This window comes from Oreochromis aureus, linkage group 11 (genome assembly GCF_013358895.1).
Source record: "Oreochromis aureus strain Israel breed Guangdong linkage group 11, ZZ_aureus, whole genome shotgun sequence".
NCBI classification, from domain to species: Eukaryota; Metazoa; Chordata; class Actinopteri; order Cichliformes; family Cichlidae; genus Oreochromis; species Oreochromis aureus.
The window spans coordinates 38,966,229-38,993,806 of NC_052952.1; the positions used below are offsets into that span (position 1 = coordinate 38,966,229).

The 27,578-nt window shown below is 46.5% G+C and overlaps 1 protein-coding gene across 2 annotated transcripts; it reads left to right on the plus strand.

Annotated features, from left to right (window-relative positions):
• Positions 1-120: 120 nt before the first annotated feature.
• Positions 121-27,043, plus strand: iqgap3 (IQ motif containing GTPase activating protein 3). Of its 2 annotated transcripts, none has more exons than XM_031749128.2 (38): positions 121-306; positions 1,872-1,959; positions 2,031-2,187; positions 2,291-2,368; positions 2,450-2,526; positions 2,614-2,681; positions 2,867-2,980; positions 3,080-3,258; positions 3,361-3,442; positions 3,526-3,689; positions 3,768-3,855; positions 3,946-4,109; positions 13,790-13,950; positions 14,035-14,150; positions 14,270-14,433; positions 14,586-14,676; positions 14,949-15,116; positions 15,208-15,350; positions 15,472-15,642; positions 15,724-15,807; positions 15,904-15,975; positions 19,818-19,887; positions 19,974-20,182; positions 20,294-20,446; positions 20,785-20,948; positions 21,023-21,247; positions 21,332-21,472; positions 21,547-21,631; positions 22,057-22,289; positions 22,366-22,498; positions 22,601-22,703; positions 22,778-22,901; positions 23,036-23,123; positions 24,578-24,790; positions 24,974-25,134; positions 25,783-25,908; positions 25,984-26,092; positions 26,201-27,043. In XM_031749128.2, exons 1-38 carry the CDS (start codon positions 279-281, stop codon positions 26,312-26,314), a joined length of 4,908 nt encoding a protein of 1,635 aa, XP_031604988.1. In that variant the 5' UTR covers positions 121-278; the 3' UTR covers positions 26,315-27,043. The 2 variants fall into 2 exon arrangements, with proteins under 2 accessions (XP_031604988.1, XP_031604997.1); XM_031749137.2 differs by having other exon boundaries at positions 3,364-3,442.
• The last annotated feature ends 535 nt before the right edge of the window (positions 27,044-27,578 follow it).

Consider the following 27,578-nt stretch of genomic DNA (forward strand, 5'->3'; position numbering starts at 1 on the left):
ATTCAGCTATTACGACAGTGAACTCCATAGACCACAATCCACCGCGATGAGGTTCTAGCCAATAGGAGGCACGGATGACGGCTCGACCAATCAGAGAGCGGCGGGAGCTTTGAAACTCCAAGCAGGAAACAGTCGGAGGACGGTTGGAGCTCCGCTGTGGTTTCTGTGTTTTTACCGAGACTTTGGGACACATTCAGGCTCCGAGAGGACCCGGACCGGGACACCGAGACACCCGTAACGATCCGCCACAGACCCGGGACACCGAGAGGGGGAACAACATGGCGGATTTAGCCGCGAACGGCCGCTGTGAGTGTCGGTCAGAGAGTCCGGAATGACCGCAGGGTCAATCAGATTAATATGAAATTAACTCGGTGTCACACTCCGTGATTTTCTGCGTCTGTGGGGTTATTGAGAGGAGCTGTACCGATCAGCCACATCATTAAAACCACGACAGGTGAGTCATCTGTCACAGGTCCGGTGATGGATGGACACCTGTCCAGGTGGGCTCCTTATGATCCGGGTCTCAGCCTAAGATCTAAGCGTTTTCACACATGCGGTGTTCTGGTTCACCTGTACAGGTGGACGCCGCTGGTGTGAAACAACCTGTGGAGGAGGCATTCTCGGTCTGGTTAGTTTCTGGCGTGAAGGTGATCCGAACCAAGAACCAGGTGTATGTCACAGGTTTGAGCTAAAAAAAAAAAAAGAAGTCCCGTAGCCCCACGTACTGCACAATTTCAACAGGTGTGTACAGGCTAGCACAGAGCCGCGTAAACTCTGGTGTTGTCCAACAGTCCAGTTACTGTTGTTGACATCGGAGTTTTTCTCTGTGTGAAAACAAACCGAAGTTTGCAAACTCATCAGAAGACTTTATTAGTGAAATGACGTGTTTACAGTCACTCCAAGACAATAAGAGCAACACGCTGAACCAGTGAAGCAATGTGAAATAAAGTTTCACACGTTAAATATCAATTATATATATTTCACCTCTGTAATATTCTGGATATTTATAATTGAGCCGTTTGTGAATATTAGAGCTATTTCTTATGTTTGTAACTTTATAGTATGAGAGGACGGTCCCTTGTGGCTCCTCTGTGATTGGGATCAGAGTAAAGCAGCCTTTGCAAGACTCGGAGTTTACATTGATTATTATTATTACTGACTGCTTTCTGAGCTTCAGCTGCTTCAGACCGATTCAAAGATTGTGGATCAAACGTGTGTCACATCCTCCATCATCATCAGCCCGAGCTCACCTGAAGGAGCTCCGAGACCTTGAAACACTGCTGACCTTCATCACCTACGGGACTTTAAACTGATGATGGCAGGAAGCTGAATATTCCATACTTCCTGTGAGAAGACAATCTTTGAGCTGGAATTTTTTTCAGGTGTGAGGGAAGCATCAGGAGTCCAGCTGGTTTTAATGATGTGTTTTTGTCTGTAACTTGGTGCTGATCACATTCATTGATAAAGGGCAATAAATGCATGATCGATCATCCAGGTAAGGAAAAGTTGCATCTGTTCATCTGAAGCGTTTTCAGAGGGAGAAACATTTCACCATCATCATCATCAGGTGACTTCTTCAGTCTTAGCTGACTGCAGGTTTCCAACCTTATAAGCCGGACATTTGAAACCAGGCTACGGACCGACGGTCCAGGAACTGTCCTCACAGCCCGTCGTTGGTCAGCTGATGAGGGTGAAACGTTTCTCCCACTTCAGATGAACACAGTCGACCTTTCGGGAACATAATCAATAGTTTGATCTGATGTAGTGTTAGAAATGGTCTCAACGTAATTTAAACAAACTGAGAGCACAATATTGATCTGGGGTTAAAGGAGCGGCATGGGTGTGATGTCATGTTTCCCGGCGTGTTGCAGATGAGCGTCTGACCGCTGAGCAGATGGACGAACAGAGGATCCAGAACGTGGCCTATCAGTACCTGTGCAGGCTGGAGGAGGCCAAGAGGTCAGTGACCAGGACCGGGAGCACCTCAAGTGTTTGCTCACTTTTGTTAACAGAACCAGTTTCTTCTTCAGGTGGATGGAGGCGTGTCTGGGGGAGGAGCTTCCTGCTCCCACGGAGCTGGAGGAGGCGCTGAGGAACGGCGTTATTCTCGCCAAACTGGGTCATCGCTTCGCTCCGAGCACTGTTCCTCTGAAGAAGATCTACGACCCGGAGCAGCTGCGATACCAGGTCACAACACACATCAGCTAGAACCAGTCTGATCGGTCTACCGCTCTTTGGGGGGCGGGGCTACCGATCAAATCGATGATCAGCTCTGTATTGATCCCTGCAGGCTGTCGGTCTTCAGTTTCGCCACACTGACAACATCAACCACTGGAGGAACGCCATGACGGCGCTTGGGCTGCCAGCAGTCAGTGAACACATCGACAGATCAGAGTATTGATTAGCTGATTGGTTTGAGGCTGGGCTGATCACCTGTTGTTGTTTCCAGATCTTCCATCCTGAAACGACCGACGTGTATGACAAGAAGAACATGCCGAGAGCCGTGTACTGCATCCACGCGCTCAGGTATGCCTCGTTGCTCGTCTGATCATCTATCCTCTGTGCTCACCTATGCTCACCTGTGCTCACCTGTGCTCACCTGTCTCTCTGCAGCCTGTATTTGTACAGACTTGGTTTGGCTCCACAGATTCACGACCTGTATGGAAAAGTCAAGTTCACAGGTAAACACCACATAGGTAACTAATAATTTGGGATTAGTTTGGATTTAGTTGACTTTCACAGAAGTTGGTGCTGGGAAGGTTTGGAAGGGGCTTTGACTTTGAAAAATGTTTAAGAAACCCGGGGGTGGGTGCTGAGATGTTTGGACCAATCACAGTCAGTTTTGCTGACCTGTAACTCTGTTCAGAGGAAGAGATCAACAATATGAAGCTGGAGCTCGACAAATACGGGATCCAGATGCCCGCCTTCAACAAGATCGGAGGAATCCTGGCCAATGAGCTGTCAGTGGATGAGGCTGCAGGTAGGACCAGACTCTGATTGGTTGATAGAGGAGGAAGCTGCAGGTAGGAAAAGACTCTGATTGGCTGCTGGGGGTACTGACCCTGCATTCTGCCAACAGTCCATGCGGCGGTGGTAGCCATTAATGAGGCCGTGGACCAAGGGGACGTGAGTGTGACGGCGGCGGCTCTGAGGAACCCTGCTGCTCTCCTCACTGACCTGCAGGAGGTGCTGATGAGCATCTACCAGGAGATGCTGCAACAAGCGAGGAGAAGGAAGGCTGAACGGGCTGCTGGCAGGGTAAAAATTTGATTGGTTAAAGAGATTTGTGTCCGTCCACTCAGGTGAGCAGACTGTTGACGTGTGTGCGTGCGTGTGCATGTGCTCGTGCGTGTATGTCAGCAGGCTGTGGGAGAGGACAAAGACATGTACGAGGAGTATCTGACTCAGAGGGAGATCCAGGACAATATCAATGCCGTCAATGGTGAGAAATAAGCCCCTCCCCCTGTTCTGATGGCATTAATGCTGGTATTGATGACCTAACGATGATGTCACTTTGGGGGTCAGTGCGGGCGGCGGTGGAGCAGGTGGACGAGGCTCTAGACGCCGTCGACGAGCTCGCTTTGCTGTCGGCACTCCAGCTGCCGTGTTTGGCCCTTAGGGGCCTCCGTACTGACAATGGGCCCTGGTACCTGGATCAGCTGACCGCAGACCGCCAGCAGAAGGCCCAGGTAAACTAACAAGTGCGGCCTCTGACCTCTTTTTCACCTCTCTGTGACCTCTGACCTCTCTGTGACCTCTGACCCCAGAATCAGGGCTCTGTGGATCCTCTGGAGCATGACGAGCTGCAGGAAGGTGTCACCGCTGCCAACCAGGAAGCTCAGAGCGCCAGAAACAGTACGTCGTTTTCTGCCCATGCCCGAACCAGGCTCACCTTTTGACCTCTGACCTCTCCTCAATATATGTGTGTGTGTTTGTGTGTTTCAGTGGAGGCGGCCCTCCGGAGCGTTAATGCGGCACTGCGTGGAAATGACCCCAGACGCACCGTCAGCTGCCTGATGACCTCTGACCTCCAGCTTCCTGAAGTGTTTCCGTTTGCGGCGACATTTTATCACCGAGAGCTGCAGCTGCTGCAGAGGCAGACGGCACAGGTATCCACGGCACAGGTGGAACAGCGGGTTTACCTGGAGATGAGTGACCGTCACTCAGGGGCGGATGTAGAAGGGTGGCAAATGCCACCCTAGTTTTGCATATGACAGCATGATAAACATGCTGTTTATTAAAATAAGATGGTATTAACAGTTTGAGCGTAGTTACAGTTAACAGTGAATATAAATGATAATACTGAATATATTGCATAGTGTTACCCCCCTACACCAGTAACAAGTGGTTCAGCCCATAGCGCAGACTGGCTTTTTTCTTGTTTTCAGTAGCAAGCGATGTCTATGATTGTGCCAGAGCAGATTATGAACAACACCATGGGAATTTCAGATTTCACACAGGTGGTTGGTTGTTACACTCTGGAAATGAAATGAAGGTGAGTGTTATTAACCCTCTGTGGTCCACGGACACGCTGCACCTCCAAATCACATGACTGATTTAAGCTGACATAGCAACAAGCTGCAGCCACGCTGAGTCTTTCAGTCCCTGTTGAAGTTTGGTCTTCAAAGTATACACCGCGTTTTAATTTTAATTACAGGCCAGTAAATCCAGAGTTATGATAAAAAATATATATAAGGCATGCTTTTTTCTAAATACTGTCGTCACGTTTTTTTGTTTAAAAAAAAAAAAAACTTCTAAGGACAGCACGAAAACAGTCAAGAAAGAAAAAAAGCCTCTTCCCTATCGGTGGAAAAATGTACCATGTCGACCAATTTAAAAAAAAAAAAAAAAAAAAAAAAGTCACGTAGGGTTTGGTTGTTTTGGAAAAGGGGAAAGTTTTGGGAGTGACGGTAACGGCAGCGAGAGAGTGAGAGAGAGTTTTTAGATGTGGGAGATTTGTGACGTTTAGAGTTGAGTGTATAGTTAGTGTGTTGTCTTATGTAGTTAGTCTGTTGTGTAGTCATTGTTTTGTTTTGTGTGTCAGTGAGGGCACTAATGAATGTCACAAAGGCAGATTGCACTGTCACCAGGTAGAAAGCCAGCAGAGTGATATACCTCCTGTTCTTTTTTTCTTTCTTTTTTTTTAACTTTTTATTTATTTATTTCTTTACAGTATGAGAATACAAAACATTAGGTCAGCATGGATGCCATACACAGTCTCAACATTAATATCTACATACATCATGGTAATTTATAATTATTCCGTACAAAGGGTGTACACAATCCATTTTTTCCAGAGCTTCTTGAATTTCCCCAGCTCAAGTCTAAGGACAAAAGTAAGCCTCTCCATTCCAAAAATTTCTTTCACTATCCCACGCCACTGGGCCAGAGTTGGAGGATTGGCCTTTAGCTTTCTTCAGGTTATAGCCTTTCTGCTGCTAGCCAAAAGTTTTTTCAATAAATAATTATTCAAAGGAATTTGCAAAGAAAAGCGTTCTGGACTTCTTTGAGTTTCTTGAAGACGTTTCACCTCTCATCCGAGAAGCTTCTTCAGTTCTAAGGTCAAATGGCCGAGAGTCCCAGATTTAAACCCAGTGGGAGTATACCCCCAAAGAGGGACAAAGGACCCCCTGGTGATCCTCTAATCACATGAGCCAAGGTGTGAAAGCGGGTGTGGGACCTAATCAGCCAGGGTTTCGGGTGAGCTCATTGTGAAACCTGGCCCCACCTTGTCATGTGAATTCCTGAGGTCAGATGGCCCGGGATGTGAGTGGGCTGGATTCTTGGGCAGGCCCAGAAGACATGGAAATGGTTTGCCATGGGGGTACCACAACCTCTCCAACATAGGCCCTGACTCTGTAAGCCTGTTTGCCGAGCTGTTAATTTAGGAGTGATAAAAAATCTCACTACATTTTTCCAACCAAACTCTCTCAAAGACCTTGAATTTGCATTTCCATCCAGCTCTCCTCTGATATTTGTGATCCTGAATCCCTCTCCCATTTTTGCTTGATATATAATGTAGAGTGGTTTTTAGAGGCTTGTATACTTCCATATATTTTTGAGACCAACTTTTTAGAGTCCTTTTTTTTTTTTTTTTTTGTATGCATCATGAAAGATATAAATTAGGTTGTATTTGTTTTCCTCTTTGAATAGTAACGTCTTGTTATAATAGTCTCTAACTTGCAGATATCTATAGAAGTCATGCTTTTCCAATCCGAATGTATCTGAAATAGTTTTATAGCTTTGAAATCCCCCGTTTGTTGCCAGTGAACAGAAAGAAGTAATTCCTCTCAGAGTCCACTGTTTAAAGGTCCCATCCAGCCTGGCGGGCTCAAATTCTGGATCATAAGCTATCCAATTCAAGATCCTAGCCTGTTTTTCTATTTGTAGTTTCCTCAATACCTTGAACCATAGTTTCAGGAAGAACTGGGTCAATTGATTCAAACTTCTGTAAAACTTTTCAGCTTGGCTTTTATTTCCTAAGAGGGACTGTAATGGAACGTCTAATTAAGTAATTTCCATGGTTTTCCATTTAGCCTCATAATTTGGGGAACACCAGTTTACCAGGGGTTTCAGTTGTGCGGCATAATAGTAATCCTGTAAGCACGGCAAAGCTCTCCCTCCCTTCTCTTTTTTCAGCTGCAACGTTTTATACTGGACTCTCGGTCTTCTGCTGTTCCAGATGAACCGTGAGATCCATCTATCCCATTCGTCAAATTGTTTTTGGGGTATCTCCAGGGGCAATGACTGGAAGAGATAGAGAATTCGAGGTAGTACGTTCATTTTAATTATTTCTATCCTATTACTCATATCTAGGGGGAGGAGAGACCACCGAGACATGTCAGATTTGATCTCTTTATTGATGGGGCCATAATTATTTTCATAAAGTTTAGACATGTCTTTTGTTAGGTTTACTCCCAAATATTTTATTGTGGAGAGTCCCATTTGAAGTTAAATTTCTTTTAGTTTCCGGTAGAGGTGTATAATTGAATGTAAGGGATTGAGTTTTTTGAATATTTAGCTTATAGCCAGAATATTGATTATAGACTTTTAGCAAGGCCATCAATTTGAACAAGCTTGATTCAGGATTTGTAATAAAAAGTAGAACATCATCCGCAAACATACAAGTCTTATGTTCTTCTCCTCTGATCATAATTCCTTTTATTTCAGAGTTTTCTCTAATAGCCTGAGCCAGAGGCTCAATGCACAAAACAAGCGGGACGAGCTCAAGGGACAGCCCTGGCGTGTCCCTCTCTTCAAGCAAATATTTTGAGACCGGTGTCCATTAAACCTGATCCTGGCTGTTGGGGAGTAATACAGCACTTTAATACATTTAATGAAGCCATCCTTGAATCCGAATCTTGCTAGTACCCTAAATAGATATTCCCAACCCACCGAATCAAAAGCCTTTTCGGCATCTAAGCTAATCAACATTGCACTAATATTTTCTGATGTTATGTGGTTCATCACTTGTAATGTTCTCCTTAAGTTATCTTGAGTCTGTCTATTTGAAACAAAACCTGTCTGATCTCAGTCTATCAGCTCCGGAAAAATCGATTCCAGTCTCTTAGATAATATTGAAGCAAATAATTTAGTCCACATTAAGGAGGGATATTGGCCTATATGAGCTGCATTCTTTTTTTTATCTTTGCCTTCTTTTGGGATAATTGAGATAACTGCTTCTTTCCAAGATTGTGGGGCTACTCCTGTTCTTAATGTATGATTAAAGCAATTAAGCAGCACTGGTGTTACTTGTGTTCTAAATGCTTTAGGCTTTATGCAGTTCTTCTGCCGTTATTTCAGCCAGCCAGTTTTTTGTTTTGTAATTCTCCTATAGATGGTAGGTCTGGTGAATTTAGAAAGGCATCTATCATTGTAATTTCTGCTATGGGAGGTTGGGTATATAGGTCTTTGTAATATTGTTCAAAAGCCTGTTGAATATCGTCTAGTTTACTGCAGATAATTTGTGACTCAGGGTTCCTGATTTTATGAATTCTGTTCTTTTCCTGTTATTTTCGTAACCTCCATGAAAGAAGCTTCATCGCCCTAGGCTCCATCTCATAATACTTTTGTTTAGTAAATTTAAGTTTTCTTTCAATTTCCTCATCATAAATGCCATTTAAATCTTGTTTAATTTTATTTATTCTCGATAGTATCTGGGGATCTTTTTGTTCAGTGTGTCTAGTCTCTAATGATTTCAATTCCTCCTGTAGCTTCTCAAGTCTTTTCTGTTTTTCTTTTTTCCGATGAGCTGTGAGGGCCATAACCTTACCTCTAATGACGACTTTTGCTGCGTCCCATAGAATATTTGGAGACCCCTCACCATTGTCGTTATTTTGTAGATATGTTTCAAATTCCTGTTGGTGTGTGTGTACTGATTTCTCATTCAAAATACTGGTGTTGAGTCTCCAAAGTGTATTTTTCCATTGTTTAGCACGGTGCAGGGTTAGGTACACACCTGAATGATCAGATAAATCTCTGACCCCTATTTTACAATCCTCAACCTTATGCCAGTCTGATTTATACATAAAAAGTAGTCAATTCGAGTATATACTGAATGGCACGCAGAATAATAGGTAAATTGTTTATCCCTGGATGAGAGGCTCTCCACACATCAATCAAACACAGTTCTGTAAGCATGTGTTGGAACACGTGTCATTTGAGCACTCCAAAGCCTAAGTCAGTGGTTCTTAACCTGGGTTCGATCGAACCCTCGGGGTTCGGTGAGTCGGTCTCAGGGGTTCAGCAGAGCCTCCGCCGTGACATGCACGGCTCATTTTGTGCACCAGTAAAAACATATCTATGTCTTGAATTTGAAAAAATCCCATTTTATTTTTCACTAAAGAGGGGTTCAGTGAATGCGCATATGAAACTGGTGGGGTTCGGTACCTCCAACAAGGTTAAGAACCACTGGCCTAAGTGTATTCATCTCAGGTGAAAATAAAAGTAAAATAATCACTTTAGGCAGGCTCATAATTGGAGCGCTTGATGAACTGGTAGAAATAGTAACAATAAAATATTTATTTCCTAAATATAGAATTCAGCTTAAACAGTCCTGAGCAAAACAGTTTTCAAATTCTTGGTAGATTTACTAAGGAGTAATATTAAGTCCTCCTCTCTGCATGCGAGCAGGATGCCTCACTTTAAAGCTCCAGTGGAGACGTGATGACCCTCTTGATTTCACTCACAAGAGTCGGACGGTCCCGGTGGGGCCCGATGGAAGCTCCGTAGCTTCTCTCTTATCTGCCGCTGGTCCACCGCCTGTCTGCGGCGATCTGCGCCGGCTGTCTGCCACGTTGCTAATCTCTGCCGTTTCGGCGCCGTGGAGCCTGATTTCTTGATATCATCCAGGCAGAGTCAAATCAAATCAAATCACTTTTATTGTCACGTCACATGTGCAGGTACATTGGTACAGTACATGCGAATGAAATTCTTGTGTGCGAGCTTCACAAGCAACAGAGTTGTGCAAAAATACAATAACGTAAAACAAGCAAAATATAAGAATGGCTAAATCTGAGTGTAATAAATACATGTACAATATAAGAGTGTATGCATTACTGGATGTGTATACTAAATTTTTTTGGTTTTTTATGTGTGTGTGTGTGTGTGTGTGTGTGTGTGTGTGTGTGTGTGTGTGTGTGTGTGTGTGTGTGTGTGTGTGTGTGTGTGTGTGTGTGTGTGTGTGTGTGTGTGTGTGTGTGTGTGTGTGTGTGTGTGTGTGTGTGTGTGTGTGTACATATTTTACAGATTAAATAGAGTAAACAGAATATATAAAATATACAGAGGTTGGTAGTTGGACATGTGCAAAACAGTGGCATTAATGTACAGTGTGGAGTGCATAATGTTGAAATTCAAGTAGTGAGGGTGAGGTGTCTATGACGTGTTCAGCAGTCTGATGGCCTGGTGGAAAAAGCTGTCTCTCAGTCTGCTGGTTCGGGACCGGATGCTGCAGAACCTCCTTCCTGATGGAAGTAGTCTGAAGAGTTTATGGCTGGGGTGACTGGAGTCCTTGATGATCCTCCCCGCTTTTCTCAGGCACCGCTTCCTGTAGATGTCCTGGAGGAGGAAGCTCACCTCCAATTATCCGTTCAGCACACCGCACTACTCTCTGGAGAGCTTTTGCGGTTGTAAGCGGTGCTGTTGCCGTACCAGGTGGTGATGCATCCAGTGAGGATGCTCTCAATGGCACAGCAATAGAAGGTCCTGAGGATGCGGGGGCTCATGCCGAATCTTTTCAGCCTCCTGAGAAAGAAGAGGCGCTGCTGCGCCTTCTTCACTGTTTTGTTTATGTGTACTGACCACGTAAGATCCTCAGCCAGATGTACACCAAGGAAGCGGAAGCTGCTCACTCTCTCCACAGCGGCGCCGTTGATGGTGATGGGGTGTGTACTTCTCTGCACCTCCGAAGTCCACTATCAACTCCTTTGTCTTTGCGACGTTGAGGGTGAGATGGTTGTCTTGACACCAGTGGGTCAGGGTGCTGACCTCCTCCCTGTAGGCCGTCTCATCACCGTTGGTGATAAGACCCACCACTGTAGTGTCGTCCGCAAACTTCACAATGATGTTGGAGTTTCTAGTGGCCGTGCAGTCGTAGGTGTAGAGTGAGTACAGGAGAGGGCTCAGTACACACCCCTGTGGAGCACCAGTGTTCAGTGTGATGGGGGATGAGGTGATGCTGCCCAGCCTGACTACTTGGCGTCTGTCAGACAGGAAGTTAAGGATCCAGCTGCAGACGGTGCTGCTCAGTCCTAGATCCTGCAGTTTCCTGTCCAGCTTCGAGGGAACGATGGTGTTGAATGCTGAGCTGTAATCTACAAACAGTATTCTCACATACGTGTCTCTCTTCTCCAGGTGTGACAGGGCAGTATGTAGTGTCAGGGCTATGGCATCATCAGTGGACCTGTTGTGGCGGTATGCGAACTGTAGAGGGTCCAGTGAGTCGGGTAGTGCAGAGCAGATGAAGTCCCTGACCAGCTTCTCGAAGCATTTGCTCACGATGGGGGTCAGGGCTACGGGTCGCCAGTCATTCAATGAGGAGATGGTGGAGGATTTGGGTACAGGGACGATGGTGGCCATTTTGAAGCAGGCTGGGACTACAGACAGAGAGAGGGAAAGGTTGAAGATTTGTGTAAACACTCCAGCCAGCTGAGCCGCGCATGAGTTGAGGACACGGCCGGGAATCCCATCCGGACCAGTAGCTTTGCGTGCGTTCACCTTCCTGAAGCACTTCCGCACATCCTCCTCAGACACAGTGTGCGCACTGACGTCATCCAGGGTGCGCACACTGTCCGGTCTCATGGTGTTCGCTGTGTGGAATCTAGTGTAGAATACGTTTAGATCCTCACACAGAGAGGCCGTGGTCTGCGGTGTGCTGGTTTTCCCTCTAAAGTCTGCGATTGTGTTTAGTCCCTGCCACATACTCCGAGGGTTGTCAAACTGTTGCTCCACCCTGTCCCTGTACTCACGTTTGGCTGCTTTGATCGTCTTCCGGAGTTGGTAATGTGCATGTTTGTAGTCCGATGTGTTCGCGGAGGCAAAAGCGGTGCTCCGTGCCGTCAGTACCGTGCGAACATCTCCGTTAATCCAGGGTTTTTGATTTGGGAAAGATTTAACTGTTCTGGATGGGACGACATCTTCCACGCATTTCCTGATAAATCCGCAGACTGAGTCCGTGTACTCATCAATGTCATTAGCAGCCACGTGAAACATTTCCCAGTCCGCGTGATCAAAACAGTCCCGCAGCGTAGACTCCGATTGGTCCGACCACCGGTCCACCGCCCTCAGGGTTGGAGCTTCCTGTTTCAGCTTCTGCCTGTAGGCGGGCAGGAGCAGGATGGAGCGGTGATCTGATTGGCCGAATGGGGCGCGGGGGAGGGCTTTGTACGCATCCCGGAAAGGGGTGTAGCAGTGGTCAAGTAGCCGGTCTCCACGAGTGTTGAAATGGATGTGTTGGTGGAGTTTTGGTGAAACTTTCTTCAGGTTTCCTTTGTTAAAGTCCCCGTTCGTGATAAACGCCGCCTCTGGATGTGCGGTTTCCTCACTGCTGATCGCGCTGTACAGTTCCCTGAGTGCTCGGTCAGTGTCGGCTTGTGGGGGAATGTAAACAGCCGTAATAATCACTGCTGTAAATTCCCTCGGTAGCCAGAATGGCCGGCACTTAATCATCAGGTACTCCAGGTCCGGTGAGCAGAAGGATTTGACCGAGTCCTCTCTTCTTCAGATCATTGGCCGCCTCTGTTGCATTCTCATAGAGTTTGGTGCCGCTGTCGAAGAACACCCTCAGCTTAGCTGGATGTGGCGTTTGGAAGCGGATTCCTTTGGCTTTAAGCTCTCTCAGGATCCCCACGTACGCCTTTCTTTTCTTAAGGATGTCTGGGGGATAATCTTGGTCAAAGTATCCTTTTCCCTTCATAGCGGACATCCTTCTTTCTCCTCTGAACTCGTTCAGTTCCTTTTTCATATCATTGCGAAAAGAAAGTCGAAACTCACTCATTTCACTTTTAAGGTCTGACCTCAGAGCCCGAATCTCATCGTGGATAGCTAGCATGAATCGGCTAGCCGCCTCCACTTTAGCATCGCCATTATTCTCCTCTCCGCTGCAAGTTTCCTCGACTAACTCTCCCCTTTCCCGTCCCGAGCTTGATTTACCTTTAGTCTTTTTTTGTTTATCCCCATCCATGTCAAGTTTAGATACTGTTCTTTGTGTCTGAATATTCTTCCAAGGGGATTATTTCCAACCAGCAAGGAGCCGAAACTTTCAAGCAGCCATTTGCTACAACGCCCAACCGGAAGCCCCCGATGTACCTCCTGTTCTCCTGTCTTGTGGTGGACAAACAATTTCTTTTTACTGGCAGACATAATTTGTGGGGCAGCTTATTGCAAGACCTGATTATTCTCTCATTTTAGTTATAGTAATATTTTTAAATGGTTCTACAAAAAAAAAAAAAAAAACCCGGCAGGTGCATTGGCTGCATTTTTAGATAAATGGTTGCATATGTTTACAAAATGTGTGCATAAGTTTTCAAAATGTACAATTTATATTTGCATTTCAAGTTATAAAAATAACTTACTCAACATGTCCGTATTTTTTTTTTTTTTTTTACAGTAAAAAAAAGATGCTACAAGGATTTTAAGGTTTTTTGTGTGTGATTTCAGATCAGTAATATTAATACAGTTTGTCAATGAAAAAACAACTAAATTCAGACACGTGAGGTTTATCTGTAAAGAAAGTCGGGGGGAAAAGAATGAAATGACAAAATTTGAAGGTGAAATACAAATGTAAAATCAAAGGGAGTCAAAAATGGCCGGTAATGTTTTGGAGGGTTAATCCAACAAATCATGAAAAATTAGGTTTCAATTTCTGTTCATGACAGTGCAGATTTCTGACATTGTGTGTAATTTAAGCTGTAACAATTTGATTATTTTCTAACAAAAAAGGGTGAAACTCAAGTTAGACTTGTTTGTAAATGAACCGCCCCATGTTGTGTAGCTTTCTGGTTTTTATACTTATTGGGCTCCATATTTATTTATTATACAGGTTATACAGTACATAAAATCAAAACTCAAGTTTTATGTCACTAAAGTGTTTAATTATGTCGGCTACAGAAAATAATTAAGTTACAGACTATATTTATACGAAAAATGTGTATACTTACTGCATTTGAATCATTTTAACCACATGTAACCACCTGCCAAAAAAACCTTTGATTTTGCCACCCTAAGAAAACTTCTTTAGATCCGCCCCTGGCGTCACTGTCATTCAACTGGAACTTCCTGTTGTCTCCTCCAGGGGGAACTGCAGGAGGAGGAGCTCTTTGTTGCCGTGGAGATGCTATCAGCCGTTGTTCTCATCAATCAGGGTCTGGAGGCGGGACACCTACAGCAGTTCAGCTCCTCATTGGTCAGTTTGTCTGCAGGGCTCTCTGATGTAGACCCCGCACTGCTTGACAGGTACCGCCTCTTACCCATTTACCTGCCGATGATGTCACTGTTGATAATGACGTCCCTGATAATGATGATGTCACTGTCGTACAGGTACTTTGAGACTCTGGTTGGTGTGAAACAACAGGTGGGCCGAGACCTGCTTACCTGGAACCAGCTGCAGGAAGGAATCGCCGCTGCGAACGGCTCGGCGCAGGACGAACAACAGCGTACGACAACGCGATGACATTGTTACAAACACACAATGATGTCATTATAAGCAACAAACATTAATTTCTTTGAATTCTGTTGAGCTGACCCTGCGACCTCTGACCCCTGTGACCCTCAGAGCTCCTGGCTGTCGGCCTGATAAACAAGGCCGTGATGAGCGGAGATCCTCAGCGGCTTATCTCCTCCCTGTTGCTGCCCTCCTGCGGTGTGGACGAGGTTTCACCTGTCGATGCCTGCAGGTACCTGACCCTGCTGAGCCAAGCCAGGCAGATCAAAGCTCAGGTAACTGCTCAGGTGTAACTGCTCAGGTAACCGAGCCATCACCTCAACAGTCCCTCAGAAACTGTGACTTTAGTCTTGATCATGACCCTCTGCAGGTAGAATCCAGGTGAGGTTTAAACTTTCAGTCACATGTCCTCCTCCTGTCCAACCAGGTGAGCAGAGACCCGGGAGCCGAGCTGTGGTTGGCTGATATCCAGGAGGCCGTGAGGACGGCCAATCAGCAGAGTCAGAGAGCTCTAAAGTGTGAGTCACAGATTCATTTACCTGCACAAGTAACCACACCTGTTCAGTGTTTAAGCATGTGGGTTAGAAATGATCAGAGGCTGGACCGCAAAGAGCGAAACGTCTTTATCTTTACCTGTTAGCTTTCAGCAGTGACATCACTGAAGGTGTGCTTGGAGACAGGTGTGAACATCGCTCCGAGTCGCACGAGAAGAAACGACTGAAGGACAGAACTTCCTGTCAGCGTGTTGATTATTGATCCGTGTATTGATTATTGATTGTGTGTCCGTCAGTGTGTCTGTCCGTTGCCGCGGTGAATCAGGCCGTGAAGGAGAACAGGGCGAAGCAGACGCTGCGGGTGCTGTCTCTGCCGGAGGCGGAGCTTCACAGAGTTCTACCTGACTGTGCTGCGGAATATCAGAGAGAGCTGAGCGCCCTGATGGCACGCCGCATGTGCACAGGTGACGCACGCACGCACGCACGCACGCACGCACGCACGCGCGCGCATATACAGAGAGAATCACGTGTGTGTGTGTGTGTGTGTGTGTTCAGGAGATAACCGCAGTCCCTGGGTTCGAGTCCGCCTGCAAGACGGTTCCGTTTATTTCTTCCACCTGAGCAGACTGGAGGGCAGCTGGGAGCGGCCCCCTGGCTTCGTGCACAACAGCGTATTCTTGGATCGCCACGACATACAGGTGAGACACACCTGAGGCTCACCTGCTCACTTCCTTGTTAAACCGGAACAGTGTTTCTGTGCTTGGAAAGTTTGATCTGCGATTGGCTACCAGCTCGCCGTTTCACTTTCCCCCCCTGCAGGAAGTGGTTAGCAGCGTTTCGGCCGAGTACAGTCGCGGCGTGCTGTGGCGGAACAGCGAGGCCCTCGTCGTTCGCCTGCAGGCGCTCTGTCGAGGCTTCCTGATCAGACGGCGGATGGCGGCACGACGTCACTTCCTCATGAATCAGACGGCCGCCATCATTGTCATCCAGGTGAGCGTGAGCCCCCTTGGAGAGCCGAGGCTCGACGGGGAGTTACAGGTGTGTCACAGGTGTGCTCTGCTCTGTGTTCAGTCTCACTGGAGGAGGTTCGTCGAGCAGAGGGTCTACAGACGGCGCCTGCAGTTCCTTTACATGAACTGGAGAGCTGTCGTCAAGGTAACAGCTGCTGTTCCTAATCATGTGACTGAGATTAGATTAGCAGGTGCAGCTCACCTGATGAGCGTTATTTATGTCGTCTGCTTGTGTGAACAGATCCAGGCGTTTGCGAGGATGTGGTTGGCGAGGAGACGATATTGCGCTCGGCTGAGTTTCTTAAGACGTAACGTGAGTTTGTTTTTTTGTGTTTTTAACATTCTCTTTTATTGAGAAAGCAATTGAACATAACAGTAGTATTACTTTTTACACTGTCTTTGCTTTCACATTTTTAAACTTGTAATTGAGAAGAAAAAGAGGGAAAAAAACAGAAAAATCAAGAGAAAAAAGAGAACGAAAGAAAGGGGAAAAAAAAAACTTTGGGTAAGGGGGTACCAGGGTAGGCAAGTTAGCATCTTAATATTGACATGGGAATTTAACTCAGGGCTTTGACGGGGAAAAAAAGCATGGTTCATAAAAAATAACCTCACAGGCTTAACATATTCTGTCCATTTAGACCATTCTGAAGAAGGTGTCCCTCTGAAGTTTAAGAGAAAATTTTTCCATCGTATAGATCTCTTGTTCAGAATGTATCCAGTCTTCCATCGTTGGTGGTTTGGGCTTAAGCCATCTCCTCGTAAGAGGCTTTTTACTCGCGGCCAGTAGGATATACAAAAGTCTTCTATCATTAGAATTCAATTTATCCACTGGTGTGTTACACAAAAATATGGTTTCAAAGGTTAAAGGGAAAAGAAATGAAAAAGCATTTTTTTTGTTTGTCTTTGATGTTCATGGATTAGAGACCAGTACTGGCGAATAACTTTGCAATCCCAAAAGATACGGAAATGGTTAGCTCCATCTCCCCCACATCTCCAACAAGTGTCACCAGTTCCCCGGTGTCTTTGTTGAGCACGGGTGATGAAAAATTTCATGATGATTTTCCAGCAGAATTCACGCCAAACATTGGACCCAGTGGTAGCCCACTGTATCTTGCATGCATGGCCCCAACACTCCTCTGTAATTGTCAGATTACCTTCTTTTTCCCACATCGCTTTAATATCAGGGTTCGTACGGGTGCTTGAAATCCTTGAAAATGCTTGAATTCTAATGTCGTCTTTTCAAGGTTTGAAAAGTGCTTGAATTTCAGATGTGGTGCTTAAAAGTGCTTGAAAATGTAACTGTATTTCATTCACAATAAATAGCTATCTGATTGAATTGTTTTCTTATCAGATAGAGAAATAAAATGAGACGCAATATAGACAGTGCTGTTGTTTTTACACTGCAGGATGCTGTTATATAGTTTGGAAATAATTTTGCGTTGCGCTCCAGATTTAGTTAATGATAAAAATGTTTCTACAAATTTTAAATCGTTTAGTTTCACTTCTAAGTTTTGATTAAAATAATTCCTGACCTGTAGATATCTAAAGAAGTCGCCTAAATCATGTTTACTCCTTAAGAATTCAAAGCTTTGAAATGCCTCCTTGTGGACAAATGAATAGTAATTAGTTATACCTTTTGAAATCCAGTTCTTGAATCTATTATCGTACCGATTCAGAGTAAAATCTGAATCATATGCGCACCATCTTAATACCTTAGAGGCATTTTCCAAACCACAAATTCTTATTACTTCTTTCCAAGCAGATATCATTATTTGTAGTATGGTTTCGTCTGCCATGTGTATTTTGTTCTGTAATTGTATATTCGATATTAAAGCTGTAACTGGTATTCCTTTAACGATTGTTCCTTCAACATCTTTCCATCCGGCGGTGTAATCTAGACAGCAGAGACATATCAATGGTCTTAACTGAGTTGCATAGTAATATTCGATCGTGGCTCAAGAGTTGGGTGTTCGCCTTGTAATCGGAAGGTTGCCAGTGCGAGCCCCGGCTCGGACAGTCTCGGTTGTTGTGTCCTTGGGCAAGACACTTCACCCGTTGCCTACTGGTGGTGGTCAGAGGGCCCGGTGGCGCCAGTGTCCGGCAGCCTCGCCTCTGTCAGTGTGCTCCAGGGTGGCTGTGGCTACAATGTAGCTTGCCATCACCAGTGTGTGAATGTGTGGATGACTGAACGTGTAAAGCACTTTGGGGTCCTTGGGGACTAGTAAAAGCGCTATACAAATACAGGCTGTTAGGTTTGTCATTTATGCTTAGAAATATCCACCCATATATGCTTAGAGGTGTATAATTGATTGTGTAGTGATAGGATGTGTGATCTTTAGTAGGCTGTAAAAGGCTTTGTGTGCATTCCAGAGCTCTTTGACTTTCACACCCACATTTTAGGAGCATGGGAGAGGTCGTACCTTGTCTTATTGTTTTATGGTAGGATAAACGTGTTGTAGTCTAAGTGCCTTTTGTTTAGCTGAACTGCTGGACTTCCAGGCCAGCAGGTTTAGAGAAGTCATATATGGGGTCATGCTTTGACCCCACACACACACACACACACACACACACACACACACACACACACACACACACACACACACACACACACACACACACACACACACACACACACACACACACACACACACACACACACACACAGGGTATTCTTTGTTCACATGCATACCTATGTAAGATGTCATATGTTAATGAACCTATGCATATTCATGTAACCACAATAAAAGAGCAGTGTTACGGGAGAGCGGACGAGAGCAACTGGGGTCAAGTGAAGGAACAGCGTTTGTTCAGTTCTCAGCCGTGCACGTGAAACATAAAGAACTTTGCCTACTTCGTGTCTTGCTTGCTGTGGAATTACATTGTCTTCAACGTTCCAGCGAATAGGTTCAAGCTACAAACCTATCACAGGCCATTTATTCTCGTAGACAAGGAAGCCCACGACCTCCTTTTTCTTTCTTTAGTTGGAGGGTTTTATATTTAACTCTAGCTTTTTTCCCGTTCCGGATGTATTTTGAGAACATCGTATCCCATACCACAAACTGTTTTTGTGGTATGGCAGTCAGTAAAGACTGAAACAAATACAGCAGTCGGGGAAGAAAATTTAATCTAATTGATTCGATCCTGGAGGGTAGGTCTAGAAACACAGTGGTATTCCATCTTTGTATATCTGATTTTATAGATTCGTTTAGCGGGGCATAGTTGGCATTGAACATTTTGGTGAAGTCACGATGTAGTACCACCCCTAGGTACCTAATGCTATCTGCATCCCACTTCCATTTATAGCGATTCTTAATTTCAACTGGTGGTTCATAGTTTAAAGTTAATACTTGCTACTGTACTCTGATAGCATTTCCATGATTTTGGGGAGTGCCTGTGAGGGATAGGATATTGTTAATAGTAAGTCGTCCGCAAATAGTTCTAATTTATTTTCCCCTCCTGCCGTTCTTACTCCAGTTATATCCTGTCTGTCCCTGATCCACTGACTTAATGGTTCTATAAACAAGCAAAAAGCAGTGGTGAAATATTGCAGCCCTATTGCAGCCCTGTCGTGTCCCACGTTCCAATATAAATGGTTCGGTGAGGTCTCCACTTATTTTGATTTAAGCTGTTGGTTTATTGTATAGCTCTGAAATAATATCAATTCCAGATTTATCAAAACCAAAATTCTCAAGCACCTTACATAAAAAGGACCACCTCACTGAATCAAATGCCTTTTCGGCATCTAGACTTAACACTAAGGTCTCTAATTTTTGTTTATCGACCTGCCTCATTATGTGCAAAACCTTTCTGATGTTGTCCTGGGCCTGTCCTGTCCTGTTTGATGAAACCCGTTAGATCATTATGTATTAACCCAGGTAATATTGTTTCTAGTCTCTTAGAGATAATGGATGTGAACAACTTATAATCAATATTCAGTACACTAATTGGGTGATAGTTACTACATTCTAGTTTAGAGTAACGTGAGTTTTGCTGATGTCACTCTCACATGACTCATGAACTCAGGTGAACTGTCAGCGTCTCGGTAATCAAGATCCACCTGTGAGGTCCTGATGCAGTACTTAGGACGGTGTGTACAACTGTGTCAGCCAATCAGACAAAATCTCCTATTTCCACAGTAACAGTTTGTGTCCACAGGTGGGCGCTGTCATAAAGATCCAGGCCTTCTTCAGAGCTAACCGAGCTCGCGAGCAGTACAGGATGCTTGGTGAGTTCACAGACGCTTCTGATTGGTCAGGCTGCTGTGTCACCGATGACTGATTAATAAGACCTCTTCCCCCTCACCTGTTTTAGTGCACTCGGCCACTCCCCCTCTATCTGTGGTCAGGAAGTTTGTTCACCTCCTCGACCTCGGGGATGGTGACATCAGAGAGGAGGCGGAGCTGCTGCGTCTGAGGGAGGAGGTGGTGAGAAGTATTCGCTTCAACCGACAGCTGGAGGCCGACCTGGACCTGATGGACCTGAAGATCGGGCTGCTGGTCCGCAACCGCGCTACGCTGCAGGTACGACCCCGCCCCCTCAGCTCATCGCCACACACACGCACATGCACACACACAGACACACACTGATTGGCTCCTCGTTGTCCTCGTTAACAAAGTGCCGTCTGTGAACAGGAAGTGGTGTCTCACTGTAAGAAACTGACAAAGAAGAACAAGGAGCAGCTGTCAGACATGATGGACGTGGAGAGGAGTAAAGGCCTGAAGGCTCTGAGCCGAGACAGGAGGGAGAGACTGGAGGCCTACCAGCACCTCTTCTACCTGCTGCAGGTAAAACGCACACCTGCCCGCTGCTCGCTTACCTCGAGCTGACCTGAGCAGGTCCATGGCAACACATTACTGTACCTGCCTGATTCGTGCGGTCATCTCTGCCTCACCAATAAGGCAGGGGCTCCACCTGGTGGTGATATTGAGCAACTGCAAGTGGAACAGATGATTACATTTTTATCTGCAGCAGGCCAGTTATAACGTGTGTGTGTGTGTGTGTGTGTGTGTGTGTGTGTGTGTGTGTGTGTGTGTGTGTGTGTGTGTGTGTGTGTGTGTGTGTGTGTGTGTGTGTGTGTGTGTGTGTGTGTGTGTGTGTGTGTGTGTGTGTGTGTGTGTGGCAGACACAGCCCCTTTACCTGGCTCAGCTGATCTTCCTGATGCCTCAGAGTCGCTCCACCTCCTTCATGGAGATGGTGGTGTTCAGTCTGTTTAACTACGGCTCCGACCGCCGCGAGGCCTTTCTGCTGCTGCAGCTCTTCACAGAAGCGCTCTGCTATGAGATCAGGTAACGATGATGTCACTGTACCTGTATCTGAGCTGTAACGTGTTGTCACTGCTTACCTGTGTGTGTGATGTCAGGCTGAAGGTGGAGCAGCCTCAGGACGTGATCACAGGAAACCCCACCATCATCAAGATGCTGGTGAACTTCTATCGCCACGCTCGTGGTCAGAATGCCCTGCGTGAGGTGCTGGGTCCGGCTCTACAGGACGTCCTGCAGGACCGCACGCTCAGCATCAGGACCGACCCCGTGGACGTCTACAAGACCTGGATAAATCAGACCGAGACGCAGACCGGACACAAGAGGTCAGAGCGCGCCTCTCCTGCGTTGTGCGTCTCACCTGTCTTGTGTGTCTCACTTGTGTTGTGCATCTCACCTGTCTCACCCAGCTCACTGCCCTATGAGGTTTCTCCCGAAGACGCTCTGGCTCAGCCTGAAGTCCAGAGACGCATCGACATCTCCATCATCAACCTGAAGAACCTGACGGACCGAGTCCTCAAAGCCATCACCGCCAACCTCCACAAGCTGCCGTACGTCTCTGCCTGCTGCCGCACCTCGCGTAACCTGTCTCTTCTTTGCTGACCGGTTTTCTGTGTTGTCGCAGGTATGGTCTGCGTTACACCGCCAAGGTCCTCAGAGACGCCCTAAAGGCAAAGTTTCCTGAAGCCGGTGAGGACGAGCTCTACAAGGTAAGAACACAGATCAACACACCTGAATCACATGATTAGTTCATTACCAGGCCTCTGGAGAATTCAAGACATGTAAAGGAGGTCATTTAGTCATTTAAAGCAGCTGTGTTGGATCAAGGATGCATCTAAAACCTGCAGGACTCCAGACCTGGAGTTGGACACCTGTGCTGCAGGTGGTGAAGGTGGGCTGTGTTTCACGTGAATTTCTGCTCCCGCTGCACTCAGGTGAGCTCAGACTGATGATGGAGGATGCGTGAGGAGGTCTACATAAATCACAGCTTGCAGGCCGGAGCTGAGATTTGATTGGTTGCTCGACGTGAAGCTTGTGCTCTGTATAGCGGCGGGTCTTGAAGTCAGAACCACGTGGCTCTGACGCTGTGACCTGAATTGAACCGCTAACGCTGAGTCTGCCCTACTCCCCGCAGATTGTTGGTAACCTGGTCTACTACCGCTACATGAACCCGGCCATCGTGGCCCCGGACGGCTTCGATGTGGTGGACCGTTCGGCCGGCTCTGCTCTGCAGCCCGAACAGCGCCACATCTTGGGCTCCATTGCCCGCGTGCTGCAGCACGCCGCTGCCAACAAACACTTCCATGGAAGTGGCTACCACATCAGAGCCCTGAACCAGTACATCAGCCAGACTCACAGCAGGTTCAGGTGGGTTTCAGTGACCTCGCTCCGTTCTGAGGTGTCGGGGAGGTGGAGGTTCTCCTGACGGTGTTGTGTGTCTCAGGAGGTTCCTGCAGTCCGTCTGCGACGTTCCTGAACCGGAGGACAGATTCAGCATGGATGAGTACTCGGAGCTGCTGATCGTGAACAGACCCGTGATCTACATCTCTGTGAGCGAGCTGCTCAACACACACAAGGTCGGGAAGCTCCGCCTCCAGCTGTACCGTCATCTTTTCGCTGCATGCGCACCTGTACCTGGTCTACATAAACCCGTGAACCTCTCACATGTCTCTCTGCAGCTGCTGCTGGAGCATCAGGAGGTTTTGTGCCCGGACCCCTCAGACCCCCTCGGCCTGATTTTGAAGGATCTCGGTCCGGTTCCCGGCCTGCAGGAACTCATGGGTACAGCCAACCGATGCTCTGCTGTCGCCATCTGGTCTGAGCCGGTCCGAGTCTGACTGTTTTCTGTCCTTCAGGTGAGTCCGCAGCTGATCCAGGATCAGACTCTCAGAGTAGCAAGATGGAGGTCTCTCTGACCCTGACCAACAAGTTTGACATCTTCGACGACGACAAACCGGACGCCAGAGGACTTCTGCTCAGGTAGCCCCACCTCTAAGCCATTAGCCTCACCTGCTCAGTGTCTGTCAGGGTTTGTTTACCTGAACATTAAGAAGAACCCCGTGTTCACAGAAAATATTTGTGGGTTGTTGTTGTTGTTTTGGGTTTTTTTCCAGCACCAAGCAGCTGATCATCGACGTCATCAGGACGCAGTCAGGTGACTCTCTGCGTGACGTCCTAAGGACGACACCGTCACGCGACCAGGTAAAACTCGCACTAATAGGTTGGTCAGTGACCGGCACCCGCTGCAGTCTTGATGATGTCTAGAGATGGCACGATACCACTGTTTCATGACCGATATCATAAATTTTGATATCTGTCGATACCGATATGAATCCGATATAGTGTATTTTATAATCAATAAAACGTTTTTTGTTTTGTTGTTTAAAACTAAAGTTATTCTGTTATACCTGTATGCAAGTAATACACTGCACCCAAAATATTTCATAGTTCAGCAAAACTGATCAATATAATAAACTTAAATCCTCCATCCTCCTTATTCTGGTGTTTTAAAGAGTACTTAGCAGAAATATTAAACAACCTAACTATTAGGGTTGCAAACTCCCAGCAAAAAAAACACAGGGAACCACCTAGTGCTGGGCCATATCATACCGTTCACGGTAATACCGGTATAATGTTGGGCAACGATAAGAAAATGAAATATGGCGATAGAATATGGGTAAAACGCGCATGCGCAGTGCCTTTGTTTTCATACGCACATGGTGGAAAAAGCATGGCGGCGACGGAGAATGAGAAGGGCGAAAGCGGATCGTTGAATGAAACGGATGAACCAGAACTGGTTTGTAAAAATGCTGCAACTTCAGTGGTGTGGAACTGGTTTAGCTTTCGTCCGTCAGATACACAATAACTTAAAATCAATAGATAGATATCTATATATCTGTATCTATCTATAGATCTCTCTCTCTCTCTCTCTCTCTCTCTCTCTCTCTCTCTCTCTCTCTCACTCTCTCTCTCTCTCTCTCTCTCTCTCTCTCTCTCTCTCTCTCTCTCTCTCTCTCTCTCTCTCTCTCTCTCTCTCTCTCTCTCTCTCTCTCTCTCTCTCACTCTCTCTCACTCTCTCTCTCTCTCTCTCTCTCTCTCTCTCTCTCTCTCTCTCTCTCTCTCTCTCCCTCCCTCCCTGGTTGTAAGATTCAGATAATTATTTATTAAAAGCTAGACATGAGAATACGAAAGAAAAGTATGTCTTTGTGCCCCCTTTCCTTGTTAATGCCCTATCAGCCCCCCTGGCTAAACTTTGCTAGATCCGCCCCTGCACAGTTACCAGCCGTCAGCTACGTAGAAAAGGATCCTGGTGTAGAAAGTAATATTAAATACATTCTAACAACAGCTTATCAAGCTTAAACGTGCTGCTGTTGTTCAGCCGCTGGTTTCCTCTTTTAACCAGACCGCTGAGAGGTCTCGCACGCCACAGCGCTCTATCATGTGACGCACACTGCTCCGACATGCTAAGGTTAAGAGTGGAGTTACGCCATGTCGCAAGTTTTGTGAGGTGCTTTTATGATATTTAATGGATCGGATTTCATTTTTTATTTCTCTCTGATATCCGATCCAGTATTTTAGGTCAGTATCGGACCGATACCGATACGTAATATCAGATCGGCCCATCTCTAATCATGTCATCTGATCTCTTCAAACAGGAAGTGTGTCACGATTGGCTGATGCAGCGCCGCGCCCAGCAGGATGCTCGGACTCCTGAGAAGATGAAGCGGAACCAGTCGCTGGTCGCCAATGGCAACCTGAGCCTGGAGGAGAAGAAGAGGAAGATCCTGAGGAGTCTTCGTCGTCTGGAGGGACTCGGCACCCTGAAACCGCCAGACAGCGAAAACCAGATCCTGCAGATGATCGCCAAGGTAACGAGACCTGCCTCCATCTCCTCCTATTCCAGCGTCCTCCTTCGCTACATCCTGACTGCAAGCTCCCTCCCTCCTCTGCACGTGTGCAAACTGCTTTACCCAGAATGCACCAGTGGCCTGTTGCCTGCATGTTTTTGAAAACATCCCTGACTATGATGTCACTGCACGTTTCCCCACCAGGACATCCGTCAGCAACGTCTCCACCGCCAGCGCCGAGGGGCGGAGCTCCTGAAGCTCCATCAGACTCTCAGCAGCCTGCAGGCTAAGAGCAGCTTCCACAGTGAGCAGGTGGACTTTTACAGGCATTACATCACTTCCTGTCTGGACAACCTCACCGCCAGGTATGCATACGCAGGTGTTTTTGGGTAACGACCTAGTTTTTCTCATCTCAGGCCATTAGCATCAGATATAACTTTCTGTTCTCGGACGTGGTGGCGCCAAACGTTTAGAAGTACCGCAGCAATGAATGGTGATGGGGCGGGGCTGTGGTGACATCACACGGCTGTGGTGTGAACCAGGCATTTTCACCTCGAGAGCTGTGACGTCGGTTTTGGGGTGGGACGAACAAACGTTTGTCACACAATCAACAACAGAAGGGATAAACTCAAGTACAACAAACAAATAAAGTTATTCGGGAACAGGTGAGCCGAGGTTGACCACGAGCCCCGGGTACAGGAAGCTCTATCAGAGGCGCCAGAATACGAGAGCTTTAAACTGTGCGTTCGAAATCTGAGTGAAGAGAAGCTCGCTGAGGTACGAGCTGAATGTTTGCATGAAAAGTTCAAACATCACCAAGAGCGTTGGCGTCACGAGCTGAGCCGGCATCCACGCCGACCTGCCATCAGCTGATCTTAAATATCCACCAACAGCTCCTGAAACAGGAAAGAGGTGCATAGACCGCTTGTGTCCTGAAGGTGCACGTCACGATGCTGTCAGTGAGGCGATAGGCCTGTCAGTAAGGTCCATCACTGATTGGCTTGTTCTTGCAGCAAATCGACCAATCAGAAGGTGGCAGACGGCAAAGGGAGGAACAAGCTTCCTGCTCTGAGCTACAGCGCCACCCGGCTGCACGAGAAGGGCGTTCTGCTGGAGATCGAAGACCTGCCAGTCACGCAGTGAGCGCGGAACACACAGACGGCACATGTATGACACGCGGCGAGGACGCGTGCTCACGTTCTCTCTGTTTCCAGGTTTAAGAACGTCATGTTTGAGATTGCTGCCGGGCCCGAGAGAGGAAGTTTCAAAGTAAAAGCTCGATTTCTCGGCGTGGAGATGGAGGAGTTCCTGCTCAAATACCAGGTAGGACCGAGGCCAGACCACGTCGAACTGGGCCACATAAACCAGGTGATACGAGTTTAACGTGTGTGTGTGTGTGTGTGTGTGTGTGTGTGTGTGTGTGTGTGTTAGGACCTGCTGCAGCTGCAGTATGAGGGTGTGGCTGTGATGAAGATGTTCAATAAGGCCAAAGTCAATGTGAACCTCCTCATCTTCCTCCTCAACAAGAAGTTCTTCAAGAAGTGAGAGGAGCGGCACTCACTCGGCTTCTGCGGCGTGGCCTCATCCCACACTCCTGTCTATAATCAGGAAACTGAACGGCGTTTTATACCAAATGATCAGGATGCAACTTTTGAGGCATCTTTGAATCTCACTAAATTTGACTGACTTTATATCTCGCTCAGTGGGACGTCCCTATACACTCCTGTCTGTGCTGTAATCACTGAGTTAGTGCTCTGTCTGCAGTGCTGTCTGTTTTTATGTCCGTATAATTTAACAAAAGTGATTCTTTTTTATTTCACGTGACATTTTTATGCATGTTTGTATGATACTAATCAAGCAGAGTGAGTCGCCTGTCTCCCTCTCTGTAACACTTTAATGGGACATCCTCTCCCTACACCTGTTTTAATATCTCACTACAGTATCTGGATGCGGTGCAGAGTGAGGCATCTTACCTTAGTGTCTCTCTTTGTATGGGAACATGTGTGTTTCAGTTTAATTTGGAGGAGTGACGCGTCAGTGTTTTTGTCCTATCTTGGTTTGTTTCTCGGGATTCAAACTACACTAAGCTATCTTCTTTTGAAAGGTTTGACCCTTTCAGGACTCCGTAGTGGCTCATTGGTCACTTGTCTGGTTGTAATGTTTAGCTGCACTGAGGTTTGACCAATCAATACCAGCTGATCAATACCTGTAAATATTTCCTATCATTTCCTTCTTCTTTTGTCTTTGCTACAATAAATAAACTTGAACATTTCAGTCATTATTTCTATTTTTAATTTAAAAGTTAAAAGACTAAGTGTGTGTGTGTGTGTGTGTGTGTGTGTGTGTGTGTGTGTGTGTGTGTGTGTGTGTGTGTGTGTGTGTGTGTGTGTGTGTGTGTGTGTGTGTGTGTGTGTGTGTGTGTGTGTGTGTGTGTGTGTGTGTGTGTGTGTGTGTGTGTGTGTGTGTGTGTGTGTGTGCGCGCGCGATAAAAACTGATGATGGCCACAAACAAGCTGAATATTGCTTTTTTTTTCTTTTCTTTTTTTTCCTGAGATGTCACACACTTTGGATTCTAGCCAATCATTTTACCTTTGCAAGCGTAGTAGGCGGGCCCAGGTACATGCGCTCTTTTAGAGCAGAGCTACAGATTAAAAATGCCCAAGGCGAAGCGGTCAAAAGTCTGGCTGTACTTCACAGCAAAAGATGCAAACTCAGCAGCCTGCAACAAGTGCTTTAAGCTGATACTGTGATACTGTCAAAGGAGGTAACACCTCAAATCTGATGAAACACCTGGCGACACATAGCGTTT